General features: G+C 37.4%; 2 protein-coding genes across 2 annotated transcripts; both read left to right on the forward strand.

Annotated features, from left to right (window-relative positions):
* The first annotated feature begins 829 nt into the window (after window positions 1–829).
* On the forward strand, window positions 830–3,526 carry LOC137735318 (uncharacterized). Its single transcript, XM_068474736.2, has 2 exons — window positions 830–1,182; window positions 2,163–3,526. The coding sequence occupies exons 1-2, from the start codon at window positions 967–969 to the stop codon at window positions 3,309–3,311; spliced, it is 1,365 nt and encodes a 454-aa protein (XP_068330837.2). The 5' UTR covers window positions 830–966; the 3' UTR covers window positions 3,312–3,526.
* A 6,227-nt stretch (window positions 3,527–9,753) lies between these two features.
* On the forward strand, window positions 9,754–12,188 carry LOC137747399 (uncharacterized). Its single transcript, XM_068487507.2, has 3 exons — window positions 9,754–10,991; window positions 11,482–11,710; window positions 11,819–12,188. The coding sequence occupies exons 1-3, from the start codon at window positions 10,072–10,074 to the stop codon at window positions 11,981–11,983; spliced, it is 1,314 nt and encodes a 437-aa protein (XP_068343608.2). The 5' UTR covers window positions 9,754–10,071; the 3' UTR covers window positions 11,984–12,188.
* The last annotated feature ends 3,017 nt before the right edge of the window (window positions 12,189–15,205 follow it).

The raw sequence follows: 15,205 nt of genomic DNA on the forward strand, positions 1-15,205 counted from the left end.
AATAATTCAAATTAAAAAAATCAGTCCCTACTTAAAACTACAACTTTACCAAAACAACAGATAATGCCCCAGCCTCTACACAACCCATCAACATAGCTTCATAAGTTCACAACGCATTAAAAAAAAATCACTTATATCAACAAATTCCACCTAATTACATCAACATACATGCATAATTAACCTTACACCTAACTTAATTTATACTGCTTAATAAAAATAACAAAATTAAATTATAGGGTTCTATTTTCAAAACTCACTAAATTTAAAATTCACTGGGGGAATCAAATATGACAACGGTTATCGCAGAAGCAATTTGAACCCAACTCGAACGAAGCAAAAAGCACGTCCTTTCTTTAGAACCCATTGCACAGCCTCCAACCAAAATCCCCTAATTTCTTCACTGCTATCTGGAATTTATGTGAGGCTGGACAACACAAGCATAGATCAACTATAACTGGGTTTGAAAAGGGAAGCAAGTTTTCAAACGGAAACGATGTTTTCACGACAATGAGGTTTGAGCAAATGCAGGAGAATGAGTGTTTTTTGTGGAGGACAAGACTTACTTAAATCCTAAGATATTTTGAATTCATGTCAGGTATCATTTTAATTAAGTGAAATGACCCGGTTTCATCCTAAGCTCATTATGATGAAATCGTTTTCAGCCGTTCAATTTTCGTCCAACAAACAATATTCCATCCACATGCGCACAAAGTGTTGTTCACACGTTGAAAATTACGATTTAGTTATTAATTAGCAGCATGATCCATGCCTACCCAATAAAATTCACAATGGCCCACTAACTTACATTTTTTTGGTTTGGGCCACACTTGGAAACCATTCCCGCTAAAAAAAATTCTCCTTCACCAAAAATAGTAGTCTAGGTACAGGCTGCTAGACGTATCCCAACTCCAACTCCAACTCCAACTCCGATTCACTTGCCTTTCGTTGTCATTGAGGCATTTTGTCATGCAGATTCAATGCACCTGGCCATCCCATGCAATGCGCCTCAGCCCTTCCACATTCCTCAACTTTTCCAAGAATTTTTGTGCAGACTTTAACTTTATCAGGACCAGAAGCGTATCCTGGACTCCTTGCCCTTCTTTCTCCGCCGCCATGTCCACCGTTCCCACCCAAAACGATGTCGTTCCGAGTCAATCGGCGTCGACCCAGCAGTCTTTACAGGTATTACCCAACTTGTCATCGTTCCAATTTCATGGCGGATTGTTAAAGTATGTGGCTTGAATCGAATTGGCTGTTTGGGGATTTTTGTTATTTGGGAACTTACGCATGTGAAAACCTTCATTTTTGTTATTTGGGTTTTGGGGTCTTTGATTTTATTATGATCTGCAGTAGGATTAATTATGCAGGTAAAGTTGGGATCTTTGATTACAGTTTACTTTTAACTTGTAGAATGATCGTTGAGCTTTTTTCCGCTGTACTGCAAATTGTAAGAATTGACTGCAATCCATCTTAATCCTGCTGAAGCAAGATCATAATTATAATTAACAATGTAATTAGATGATGTACTTGTAGTACCATTAAATGTAGGTATATCATTGGATAATGGGGTTATTAGATGCACAAGTTTAGTGCCACAAAGTCCAAAGGTTCATATTTTAACATCAAGTGAAGGAGTTGCTTGTTCTGCCAACTGCAAAACAAAACCATAAAAGTTACGATTGAGAATTACAAGATGACTACTAGTGATCCCTAATTAGAGTTTTAGGGAAGTCAATGCTGGGTTTTCCAGTTATGTTTTAATACAAGACGACTATCCTTTTATCTCTTTTTCCGTTCCTTTTTCCCGCTTTATGTACTTCAGTTTCATGTATACAGACTTAAGCCTTACATTGTACAGTTTATTCATTTGTTCTTTTTCTATCTCTATGTCAGTGCGTGCTTGCATCCAAAAGCTTTTGGCATACTTGTAATGCTAATTTATTTTTACTGGGGGTCAGAGGTGACAATGTCATGGGATGGTGATATCCAATTGAGATGAATTATAGGCGGTGGTCATGACTTATACCATGTGAATTTTGATGAGGCTTGTGCATAAAGTATTGGGTTATGATTGAACTGCATTTGTAAATGCTGCTTCCCTGAATTGCTCTGCAGTTGCAGAGTTGAAGTCTTCCTCATGTATGTGCATTTTTTTTTGTCAGGTGGCAAAGCGCTTGGAAAAGTTCAAGACAACTATCTTCACTCAAATGAGTAATCTCGCAATTAAACATGGAGCAATTAACCTTGGGCAAGGCTTCCCCAACTTTGATGGTCCAGAGTTTGTAAAGGAAGCCGCAATTCAGGCTGTTAAAGATGGGAAGAATCAATATGCTCGCGGATATGGGGTTCCAGACCTTAACAATGCCATAGCTGAGCGATTCAAGAAGGATACGGGACTCGTTGTGGATCCTGAGAAAGAAATAACTGTCACCTCTGGGTGCACAGAGGCAATTGCGGCAACTATGCTGGGGTTGATAAATCCTGGTGACGAGGTTATCCTCTTTGCTCCTTTCTATGATTCATATGAAGCTACTCTATCCATGGCTGGTGCTCAAGTAAAAGGTATCACATTACGTCCTCCGGATTTTGCTGTTCCCATTGATGAGCTCAAGTCCACAATCTCGAAGAATACTCGTGCAATTCTTCTAAATTCTCCACATAACCCTACTGGAAAAATGTTCACTCGAGGGGAACTCGATGTGATTGCATCACTCTGCATTGAAAATGATGTGTTGGTATTCAGTGATGAAGTTTATGATAAGTTGGCTTTTGAAATGGATCACATTTCACCGGCCTCTCTTCCTGGAATGTACGAGCGTACAGTAACCATGAATTCCTTGGGAAAAACATTCTCCTTGACTGGGTGGAAGATCGGTTGGGCTATAGCTCCGCCACACCTGTCATGGGGAGTTCGGCAGGCACACTCTTTTCTCACATTTGCTACCTCCACTCCAATGCAATGGGCAGCTGCAACTGCTCTCAGAGCTCCAGACTCCTACTATGTGGAGCTGAAAAGAGATTACCAGGCAAAGAAGGCGATTTTGGTCGAGGGATTGAAATCTGTCGGTTTCAAAGTGTATCCATCAAGCGGTACCTACTTTGTGGTTGTTGATCACACTCCTTTTGGACTGGAAAATGATGTTGCCTTTTGTGAGTATCTGATCAAGGAAGTTGGAGTGGTGGCAATCCCCACCAGTGTATTTTACTTAAACCCGGAAGATGGAAAGAATCTAGTAAGATTTACCTTCTGCAAAGACGAAGGAACTCTTAGGGCTGCCGTTGACAGGATGAAGGAGAAGTTGAGAAGATAATTCGAATGGTCGGTTAGAATAAATGGAACTCAAACTTGTAATAAGCATCTGAACGGAAGGGATCTTATTCCTGTGCCCTGCAGTTTGAAGCCATAGTTTTTAGACCCCTGTTAAATAAGATTATTGCTTATTAGCCGTGTGGAATTTTATGTTTTTGTTGAAACAAACAAAATCAGCAAGACAAGTAATGAACGGCACGGAGCCTATTGAAATCATGTTCATTTATTTAATAATTCAAAGAAAAGATAACAGCATGTTTCAAATTGTCAAAGCAAGCCATCTGAAGTCTAATTTCAAAAGGACGAAATAGTAGCAATGGTACTTAATTTTAATTCAATTATAGTAATGGTTCTTTAATTAAAAATTTGTGACTCTTGATCTTTTAACTCATCAAAATGTGTAGTTATGATTATTTCCGTCAATTCCGTTAAAAATTGAGTTAAAATAAGTCACATACCACACACGTGAGGTTAAATCAATGAGTAAATATTAAAAACCAAATGAGAAAATTGTAGCAATGGTCTTCTTCTTCAATTCTTCAGTTCATCGGATCTGGCGGCCGAAAACTAAGAGTTCATAAGAAGTAAAAATGGGTGTGTGAATAGCACCACCATTGAAATTAGAGTAAATTGTAGCAATAGTCCTTTAACTTTAACTCAATTGGAGCAATGATTCATCAACTAAAAATCCATTACCATTGGTCTCTCAACTCATCAAAACGTGCAACTATGGTCCCTCAACTAAAAATCTATTACCATTGGTTCTCAACTTTAATCTAACTGGAGAATGGTCCCTCAACTTTAACCCAATTGGAGCAAGGATCCCTCACCTTTAACCTAATTGTAGCAATGGTCCTTCCAACATAATTCATTTCGACAAAATTCTGATGAGGTTGACAAAAAAGACCATAGCTACACGTTTTGATGAGTTGAGGGACCTTAATTGTAGCAATGGTCATTCCAACATAACTTATTTCGACAAAATTTTGACGAAGTTGACGAAAATGACCATAGCTACACATTTTGATGAGTTGAGGGACCAATGGTAATGAATTTTTAGTTGAAATCTCATTGCTCCAATTTAATAAAGTTAAGGGATTATTACTACAATTTACTTTTGAAATTAATACCTAAGTGATTAATGGGCCACGCCAATTAACTCAAAAAACCAAATAGCTAAACCCAAAACTCCGAACTGCGTCCGGTTTGATCCCAATATGGGTTGAAGGGAAAAAAGATATGTGTTTATAGAATACATTAAGTCATTCATATACTTATAACACTCATAAAAATATCTTGTTTTTTCATGTTACAACTTATCACATTGTTGTTTAGTATTTCAGTCTTCTTCTTTCTACCAAAAAGAAGATGCTTTTGTAGCATCTGGTTTATTCAGATATTCGTCGTCCTTTTGAATATCATAGGATTAAAATTGAAAACTCAGACAACATCTTGATATCAAATTAGGTTGTACCACCAGGTCATTTTGTTTGTGTTGTCAACTTATTAGGTTTAAAAATTCACCACACATGAGGGGGCGTATTGAGAGTATTAATTCCGTATTATAGAAATAAGAAATCTTGCATATACTTATAAGAAATAAAGCCAAATATTTGTTGGGCTAAAAGTCAAATATTTTAGCCTGGAAAATTTAGCTTTTAGCCCAGAAACAGCTTTTTTGCTCCAACCGTTCTAGCCTAAAATTTTAGCCTGAGATTATTAAAGAATGAGCTTAGACTATTTTTTTTGTTAAATTAATTTTTTTTAAAATAATAAATATATAGACTATCGTAAATTAATTTTATGAACATTTTAATCTAAAAAAATTTAAATTCTGATAAATATTGAGCTGAGTTCACTCCGATTTCTGGGCTAAATTTTGGGAGGAATTTGGCCTTGGTTTAGCATTTAGCATTTAGCCCAAATTTTCCCCTTGGGTTAGAGTGGGTTTGGAGGGAAATTTTGAGGGCTAATTTGACTTTAAGCCCACCATTGGAGTTGGTCATACTAATTAGTTTTACAGTACAACATCAACTTTCTTCACAACCATAAACACAACTTCCGATTTAGTTATGATCAATAGTTACAATTGTTTATCAGACAATCTTTTAACTGTATATTATATATGAGAAAGTGATAATGCTCGCTCATATGCATTGCATGTAGTCTTCTTCGTACTTGGGAAAAGATTTCGAGTGTGATTGTAACACCGTGGCCGTTACCCCATATTCCCGTATACCAGACAGAAGAAGAAGAAGAAGAAAAGTCTATTTATTCGGTCAAAATATATATCTAGGGTACATAATAGTACAGTAGTATCTTGACAAACAGTGCCGGATGAACCAAAGTCTAGCTCCCGAACTACATGCAGCTGATCAATTGACCAACTGCACAGGATAGTTCTGGATTTCTTCCGACTCTCTGAAGCCTGTGAGTTTTGTTGCTGTGTATAATGTCTGAGAGTTGAGGGTTTCAGGAAATCTATACGATGCACATGCAGTTGCAGCAGTACTGGTTATAGAGGAACCTAACCCCTAATTATGCAGCTATATATATACACACGCACATATATAATTAGGTTTTGGAATGCAAGATTTGTGATGGTAGCTTGGACCATCGTCTATACAAAAGTAAAGCCAGCCAAGTAATCAGCTTCAGATATGTGTTCAGAAGATTGAATCATGGAGGTGTATAATTGCTAAATGTGTGTCAAATGGGACGCAGAGGTGAATCCCTTTTTTGTTTTGTTGGAGCACAAGTGACCACCGCCATCTTCTACTTTGAGACTGTGGTGATAGAAGAATCTAGGCCAGCCCAAGCCCATTAATTAATCAGTGATCAAAATTACTGATCTACTTTTTTTTAACAATTTAATTTTTGAAACTTTAATGAAAAGCTCCTGGTACTGTTTACTTTAACGAAAAACCATATGTTTACACTAAAAAGTCAATCCTGATACTATTCACTTTATCCTTTATTTTGTCCTTATCGTTAAAACTCAAAATTTTCAACTCATTTTCATTAGTTTTCCTTTTAATTTATCATAATCAGGCTATTAGAGACTGTTAGAACCTAACTTATTGCAACCTTAAACTTCAATCATCCGAATTCTTTCTTTTTGAGGCCTTTTTCGAAGATCAATCTTGGTTCATGACATGAGAAGTGCTTCTCTACAAAATCACCTAAAGTGATTTTCCAAATGATTTAGGGCTCGTTTGGATGTGCTTTTAAAATTACTGAAAGTGTTTTTCGAAGAAAAAAAATTGGGTTTCAAAAGCACTTTAAGTGTTTTCTGCAAGAAGCATCGGTTATGTGCTTCTTCTAGAAAACACTTTAAGTGATTTTTCAAGATTTACTTGCATATTTACTAAAAATTGATTCTAAATATATTTTTACCAAAAATACTTTTAATTATTTTAAAAATATATTCAAATAAGCTTTTATAAAGATACATATCTCATGTGCTTTTCTAAAACGAATCCTTAATCAAATAAATAAATTATGATTACCAATTGTCGTGACGTTTAGGGACGTTTTGGATACATGCATAACCCATATATGACATGACCAATGGAAAAGAAAAGAAAATTCTAGATGTTTTTTTGTCAGATAATATGATTCATACATGAAACCTTAAAAAATGGAATGTTGGAATTAAAAAACAATAATAAAGTGGGTCTTATAGTGGAGATGTTTTTTTAGTGTGCTGCAAAAAAGAGATGATATATCATGCGTCAATATATAAATAAAGGAATATTTGAAAAATAAAATTTCTCTCCACTTATATAATGAAATGTGGCTTATCATTCCATTTATATAATCTGAGCACACTGAAATTTTATTCATTATAGTAGTATCCCTTAAAGGAAGAGATTTGACTAGAAAGGTCCCTACTAGCACCAGTGAAACGTATGAACAAACGTATATAGTGTGAAAAGATCCCAAACCAAATCATGGTTTGTGTATGCAATTAGTGCAGATAGAGCGAAAACATTATCGTTTTTAAGTTACAAAGTATTTATTAAATTAATTAATTGGCTTTAAATATAGCAAGTAATATGTACATATGGCTTATTAAGTATCCACTTGTTCTTCCATGAGAAAAACTTGTGTGAGGCTTGGCTTACCATTAGACTTTATTGAGTGGCACTACAATCCATTCAAAACTTGTCACATGACAAGTCTTAAATATATAATCTTTTATCATTCTTTTATATTTAAAATTCTCATAATTATTTTTTTACTAATTGATATATATATATATATATCTATATCAATCTAATGGTTTTTTTCTTCTTTCCTCTTTTTTTTTTCTTCCCAAATTTCCCTCCACTTTGTTTTGTCCTTCTCTTCTGTTTCTTGCTTTTTATGAAACTCTGCACTTTTTTCTTCACAAAACTTCTTTGCTTTCTTTCCCCCCACTGTTTCTCTCCTCTCTCCAATACAAATCTTTCTTATTCCCCCACTATTTCTCTTCTCCTTATAAATACAAAAATGCACACTCCAGATTATCGAGTTAGTTTTTTCATAACCTATTTGTTATCTTTCACTTTGTTTTGATCGTAGCAGCTTTCTATTTGCAAGAAAGTGCATCTTTATCAAATATAATTAAGAAAAAAACAACCCCTAATATGTGGGTTATTCATGTCAAGTTCTATAAAGAACGAAAAGAAACTTATAGATTCTTAATTGCTTTCCATGATAAAATTGGAGTGGGTGCAAATTTTTTTTGAAGGAAAGCAAGAAACAAAATTGGAAGAGAAAGAAGAGGGAGAGCATATTGAAGACCTATGGCAAAACAAAGTGGAGGGGAATTTGGGAAGAAAAAAAAATAGGGGGAAAGAAGAAAAAACAGAGGAAACATTAGATTAATATATATTATTAATAGAAAAAATAATTATGCAAATTTTAAATATAAAAGAATGATAAAAGATTATATTTAAGACTAGTCACATGACGAGTTTTGAGTGGATTGTAGTGCCACTCAGCAAAGTCTAGTGGCAATCTAAGCCCCACACAAGCTTTTCTCTTCTTCCACTACACCTTACAAAAAATAATTTGACAATACATCACACATAATTATATAATTCATGTGAGATTACATCGTAACCGTACATGCAATTAGCATGACGCCATTTATAGTTGATTAGATGAGATTTCTCGATGTTATTACCTTTCGTGTGTTGTTTGTGGTGCAGGTAGCCTACAAATTTTGAACAAATGGAAAACCTAATTTTCTATTTCACTTCGTCACTTGGTAGAAAAAAGGAACAAGAAAAACGTTCAGCCGTGCATGCGGCTATAAAATTTGAAAATGTGCTTGAAAATATGACAAGATATGGGAAATTATTTTGAAGGCAGAGATTTAGGTCAAATTCTCGACATCATTTTTTATTTGTTGTCCGGCTCATGCAATATGTGACAAGTCATTATTCTATCTGTTAAGTTCGTTACGTCAGTTACGCATATAACCGAAACTCACTATTCATTAAGTTTCATGTATGCTAATGCAAAAATGCAACATTAAACATGACGATTTTCGCGGGCATCATTTTTTCCCTCTTTCCCATTGGCTAATTTGGACCTTTTTCTTGTTTTATTATTTCCTCATTGATTTGGTTAATATTCTTATGGCAATTTGCTGGCTGATACGAGGCACTTACCTACTCGACCTTCGACTATGGGTCCTCGGCTTAGCCACGGTTTCGAAATATAAACATCTCTGTGAATATCCTTAACTAACTTTGATATGTGATGTCTTAGTTGTTTTACAGATTGTAGGTTGTAATTATCTCATCTTTACTTCTCTATATTAAGAATAGTAAGAGAGTAATTAGCGCGTCAAAACAAAAGTTTCGTATATTTTTTAAGAACAAAAAGCGTTTCACGCACAATGCCTTCATTGGATACGCCTTGAAATGATCGTTGAACGCGTACAAATACTCCCCGATCACCCATGTCAGGTAAATTGCCTTTCTTCTCGTTCTTTAGCCGGTTACACATTTGTATTATTGGTGATATTTTTTGCATTATGCATGAAAGATGGTAAATAATTAGATACTGTTTAGCAAATTTTACCAAAAAATATAGGAGGGTGGTCCCCACTTGCTATAATACCCACCATAATTTAAAAGAAAAAATCTCTTCGGCCTAGTTTAACATGGTGGAACTGCGTAACAGGTGAACATTGCTGGGAAGGACGGTAACGTGGAGGTGGCACGTGCCGGCCTGCACAATAAAGTGAAAAGGAGCCGAAGCCGAATCTAAGATCCGACGACCACATCTTTCCCATCAAGACCGGGGCTATCCCAATCCCATCCAACGGTTCAGAACTCATCATCAAGATCCACCGTCTGATGAGAATCTGACGGTGTCGATTAAAACTCACTCCCTCTCTCTCCCCAACGCTGCATCAATAAAATCAAAAGGCTCGAAGCCGGTCCAGTTCTCCTGACAAAAACTCCAGACTCACACACACACTCTCTCTCTCTATCTCTCTCTCCTCGGTTTTGAATCTTCAGGAGAGTTGCTTGTTTTTCAGTTGGTGCTAAATTGCGCCGGCAGTGGGTCCAGCGGTAAATTAACGTGCGCCGTGGGGTGTTTTGCGCGTGAGATGTCGCCGGTGTGCTCGATAATACCAGCGACGTTGGTTATAAGAATCTCGCGGTACAGGAAGTCGGTTTAGTATCCAGAAAAACAAGTGAAAAAGATTCGATCGTCGGACGGTTGGGGTTGAATCAATCGATCAGTTGGTTTTCTAAATGGAAGGGCAGAAAAGCCACGCGAAGCTCACGAGGACCCAGTCGTCGCTGCTGCGGTCGTCGCCGACGATTCGATCCTCCATTCACAGCCTTAACTCCGTCACGGAGGAGGACGTCTTTGCCGCCAACGAAAACCACCACTACGACGAAGAAGAGCAGAAACCCAAGAATTACAATCCCGTACCGACCCACCAGAAATCCGGGTCGACCCGGATTAACCACCAGCACCTGGCGATGGCCGCCGTCACACTCTTCACCCTCTTCAGCTTCTCCGGCTTCTTCTTCTTCTTCTACCTCCGCCGCGAAGAAGTACCCATCTCCGAAAACCTCCTCCTGGCGCTGGTCTTCGTCGCCTTCACGCTTTTCTTGGCGAACAAGAACAAGGGTCTGATCAACCGCAGCGTCTCCGTCCTCAAGCATTCCTGGGACGAGAATGCAAAGCGGTGCTGCTTCCACCGGTTCTACAAGACCAACGGAGGCGCGAAGCCGGTCCAGTGGTTCATCGGGTCGGACCCGAACCCAAACAAGACCCGGAAGGAGAAGAAGATCATAAGGGAAGGGGTCGAATTCTATAGCAATGGGGATTTCTACGAGGGGGAATTTCACAAGGGGGAGTGCAATGGCAGTGGGGTCTACAATTACTTGGTCAACGGCAGATACGAGGGGGATTGGATCGACGGCCGATACGACGGCTACGGGATTGAGGGCTGGGCGAGAGGGAGCAGATACAAGGGGCAATACAGGCAGGGACTGAGGCATGGTTATGGGGTTTACAGATTCTCGGCGGGAGATTCGTATGCAGGGGAGTGGTGCAATGGGCAGAGCCACGGCGTCGGAGTGCAGACTTGCTCCGATGGCAGCTGCTATGTTGGTGAATTCAAGTATGGCGCCAAGCACGGCCTCGGTTGCTACCATTTCAGGTCAGTTATTCGGTTCTTGGTTTTGAAAATTTTCGGGTCTTCCCCATTGTTTTTTATTTCGACTCGTTTGATATTAGTTGGGCTTTTGGGTTACCAAATTTGGGTTGTTTTCCTTTTTACTGCTAGTGCAGTAAAGATTCAATCTTTTTGTTCAACTTTCGAATTAGATTTTGTTTGTTGGTTTAAATTTGAATTTGATAGATGTTAGGTTTTACCATAGTTGAACTGTTGATGGTGAATGAAACAGTGAAATCTGGTAGTTGTTGTGTGGTTGGTTGTCTGTGGGTATCTTAGTGTTAATACATCTGACCAAGTCTCTGTGTTGTTCTTTTACATATTATGGTCAAGAACTTGATTTTGTAGACCACCTTTTTGAGATTTGTTTCCTCAATTGTGCATTTATGAGTAAATTCTTCTTTCAACTCACTTGAGCTAGTTGAATTTTCTTGCTGCGATGCAATTCGATTGACGAATTCGGTTCTGTTTGCAGAAATGGAGATAGATATGCGGGTGAATATTTCGGAGACAAAATGCATGGATTCGGCATCTACCACTTTGCGAATGGTCATTGTTATGAGGGATCATGGCACGAAGGCCGGAAGCTAGGCTATGGCGTTTACACTTTTCGAAATGGCGATGCAAGATGTGGTATATGGGATGGTGGCACCCTTAAGCACCCGCTTCTGCCGCTAACCGATGCAGTTGTTCGAGCAGTTCAGGTATTTTGTAGTCTCGTTCAAACTAGTACGCAAACATATTACACTTCCATGGTTAGCATATACTCAATTTATTCGTCGCTCATTCTTTTGTTGGTATTGAAATTGCAGGCTGCTGGGAAAGCAGCGAAGAATGCTGTTAACCTTCGGCGAGTGGACGAACAAGTGAACAAGGCAGTCATGGCCGCGAACAGAGCCGCCACTGCTGCCAGAGTTGCTGCTGTCAAAGCCGTTCAAAACAGAATGGACGGAAAATTTTGTGATACGAGTGTCTAAAAGACACCATCTTTTCTTTTGGTAGTGTAAATTTTCACTAATTTTAAGTGCTTTCGACAATGTCAACCCGGCGAGCAAAAGCTGATCGGAGGTTGAGAGAGAGAGAGAGAGAGTGTGTGACTGAGAGCATGTTTTCGAGGCTTGGATCATCACACTGTAACTTGTACATACATCATGTATATGAAATGGAAGAAGAAATTTCTGACGAGTTTTTGCACTTTTCCGCTTTACGTTACATTATTGTAGGGTTATTCTTCTGCATCACGTTACATTATTGCGTTGTCGCAATCATGAGACCAAATGTTTGATCCCAGTCTGTCAACCTCGTCATGCTCATCAACTTATCGTTAATGTCAGGGCCTTTTAAAAGTAGACCAATTGGTACCACAAAATCCTATCTTCAATTTCAGTTACATTAGACGAATGGGGGATACGTACTAGTCCTAGCTCACTGCTCTGCATCTTCACAACGTTTTTCGGGGCTCGAGAAAGGATTCGTCACCCAAATTTTTATCGAGTGAACATAAATTGGTAGATACTAATTAGTTTCTGATCTCGTGAAACTTTTTATTCGTTAATAAAAGAAAACATAAGTAGGTTTCACTTCTAACCTAACTTTTTTGAAACTTAGTTCAAAATACCAATTATTATGTTGAATCATCTGACATATTATGTTGTAACTTTCAACGGTTCAGATTGACAATTTAATATCGGAAATAACTAATTAACAAAACACTCTACTTGTTCAACAGTCTAGATTGACAATCTGATTGCGCATGACGATTTGGTAAGGAACTTTCTCATATGCATATATTCCATGGTCTTTTCAATTTGCAGATGAGTTTGTCCTTGCTCAACCTTTCCCGTACATGGACCTTCCGACCATTTCATTGACACGCCCATTTACCAGAAAATGTAAAAGATGAGTAGTAACGTGAGAAGATGGGGCGTATTCCACTATGCATAATGCCACTGTGCCACCACAACGCTCCCACCCACATGTGCTCGAATGTGACTATTACTTGACACACCCATATGAAAGTCTCTCATCTTAAAGCTCTTTCAAATGAAAAAAATCCTCTCCCGATCTAGCAATGGTTTGTTCACCGATTAGCTTTTGTGTTTTTGTCTTTTTTTTTGTTCCTTCTATGCTTCATTTTTGGTGTGGTGAGAGTAGGAGTGGGCACTTGAAACCAGAATTCGAAATCGAAATTAAATTGAACGGTACCGAAGAGTTTGATTTTTGTGATTTTGAAACGATTTCAGTTTAAAGTTGAATCGCAAACTGAATAAATAGTTTGGTCTCAGTTCTTAGCATCTAAAACCAAATTGAAATCAAACCGCACTGCAGAATACATATATAAAAATTAAAAAAAATTAATTTAATACCCAATTTGGAGTTGGGGTGTAATTGGTTACTCTTGCAGGCTTTTTAAAGTCTATAACAACTAATGTACGCAATTTATTTTGGTTATGATTTGAATTCAAGCATCGTCTTTCTTGCTCTTAATCCACAACCACAACAAGTTCCAAGGCAATTCAAGCTTTTAATTCACAAGGTTCAATAGCTTCTCATCCATCACTTTCACTCTCACAAGATCCGAGGTCTTTTCAAGTCTTGCATTCTCAAGCTCAAGGGCCTCCTAAACCTTTGGAGAGTAAGTGTCCAAAAGGAAAGAGACCGTGAATGGATTGAACAATTTAAAGTAGTGACTTGAAACAGCGAAATTGTTTTGTTGAATTGCATAACCATTTTTTTTTTTCAAGTTGGACTAATGTCATAATGTATTTTAACGTTGAACTATCAAACCAAAACCGAATGGTTTTACTCCATTTCGGTTCTTACTCCAGAATCGCATTGAACCAAACTGTACCCACCCACGGAAAAGAGGCCTCCTAATTTTATTCAGAACACTTTATGTATTTTCTAAATGAGCATATCTTTACCGTTAAAATGAAACTACTTTGTTCATTACTTTAGAAAAGTCAGTTTCTCTTGCCTGTACATCAAAGTTTTACATGTGTATTTAAATTTTATTTATGTTAATTACAACGACTAGAAATCACTTGTTCCATACCAAGAACCAAACAATACTACTTGTATAAAGTTAGGGAGAGAGTTTCCGTACTCCCCTCTTCATCTTTAGCACTGTTGTCCTTAATTATGTTCGTTAATTTTCCTTATGTATTCAATCAAATGACTAGAATAAAATAAAAGAGTTCAAAAATCATTCCGTAAAGTTATAAGTGTTCGAATACATGTGATATTGTCTACACTACGAAGGAGAGTGCTCAAAATTAATAAATGAGTTAATATTGGTTGATTATCCAACATACATTTTAATTATTAATCTAGTGCTAAGCAGCCATGTGCAGTCCTCATCTAGTAGGATAATATTTAGGAGGATTACAGTATTATTTATACAAAATTAGGACATCATGTGGGGGTGGTGGGTGGGGGAGGAGGGTTCTTGTCTCGGCGCTAAATTCTTTCAACTTTTCGTGCATGCTGGATCCACAATCTCTGTTGCATCCCAAGAATGAACCAAAGAAAAAACCAGAAGAACTTTCTCTCTATCCTTTTATTTTATTTTATTGTTATTTTTTTTGTTAACAAATGATATATCCGTACTATGGGAGTGGGGGACTAAGCTAAGCCTCACAATGAACCAACAATAATATGGTTCAATTTTGTCTTTAACGAGATCGAATCTAAAACCTCTCACTTACATGAAGAAGAATACAAATTTATAAATTTTAAAAGTCCGGTTTCTTTGGACTGTATCGTAAAAAAAAATTATAATCACCTATCATTTAATATTTACCAAAATGGCAGATGAAAAAGTAAAATAACAAAAGCTGAACGATCCCCTCCCCAGATCCAAATATCTTTCCAGGGTAATGTAGTACGTGTCTTTTCTTTACTTTCGTTATCTTAGTTCACAAGGGTAATAATATTAATACCCCCCAGATTCAAATATCTTTCTAGGTTAATTTTGCTAACAACTCCCACATGCATGTCGGAAAAGAGCGTCTCAACAAGCTAAAAAGGCACCGTTTGCTAACATTTTTAGGGTTTTAAATTTTTATAATCTTTGACCAATCTTTTTACGTTGTTTCGGTTAAAAAAATGAAAAACCCAGTGGATAGGGAGGGACTGCATCAGCCCTGACCTAACAAATATGCTGCTACTCTGGTTTCATTAATGGTGGGGATTTGGGG

This window comes from Pyrus communis, chromosome 15 (assembly GCF_041283825.1).
Source record: "Pyrus communis isolate YQ-2024b chromosome 15, ASM4128382v1, whole genome shotgun sequence".
NCBI classification, from domain to species: domain Eukaryota; kingdom Viridiplantae; phylum Streptophyta; class Magnoliopsida; order Rosales; family Rosaceae; genus Pyrus; species Pyrus communis.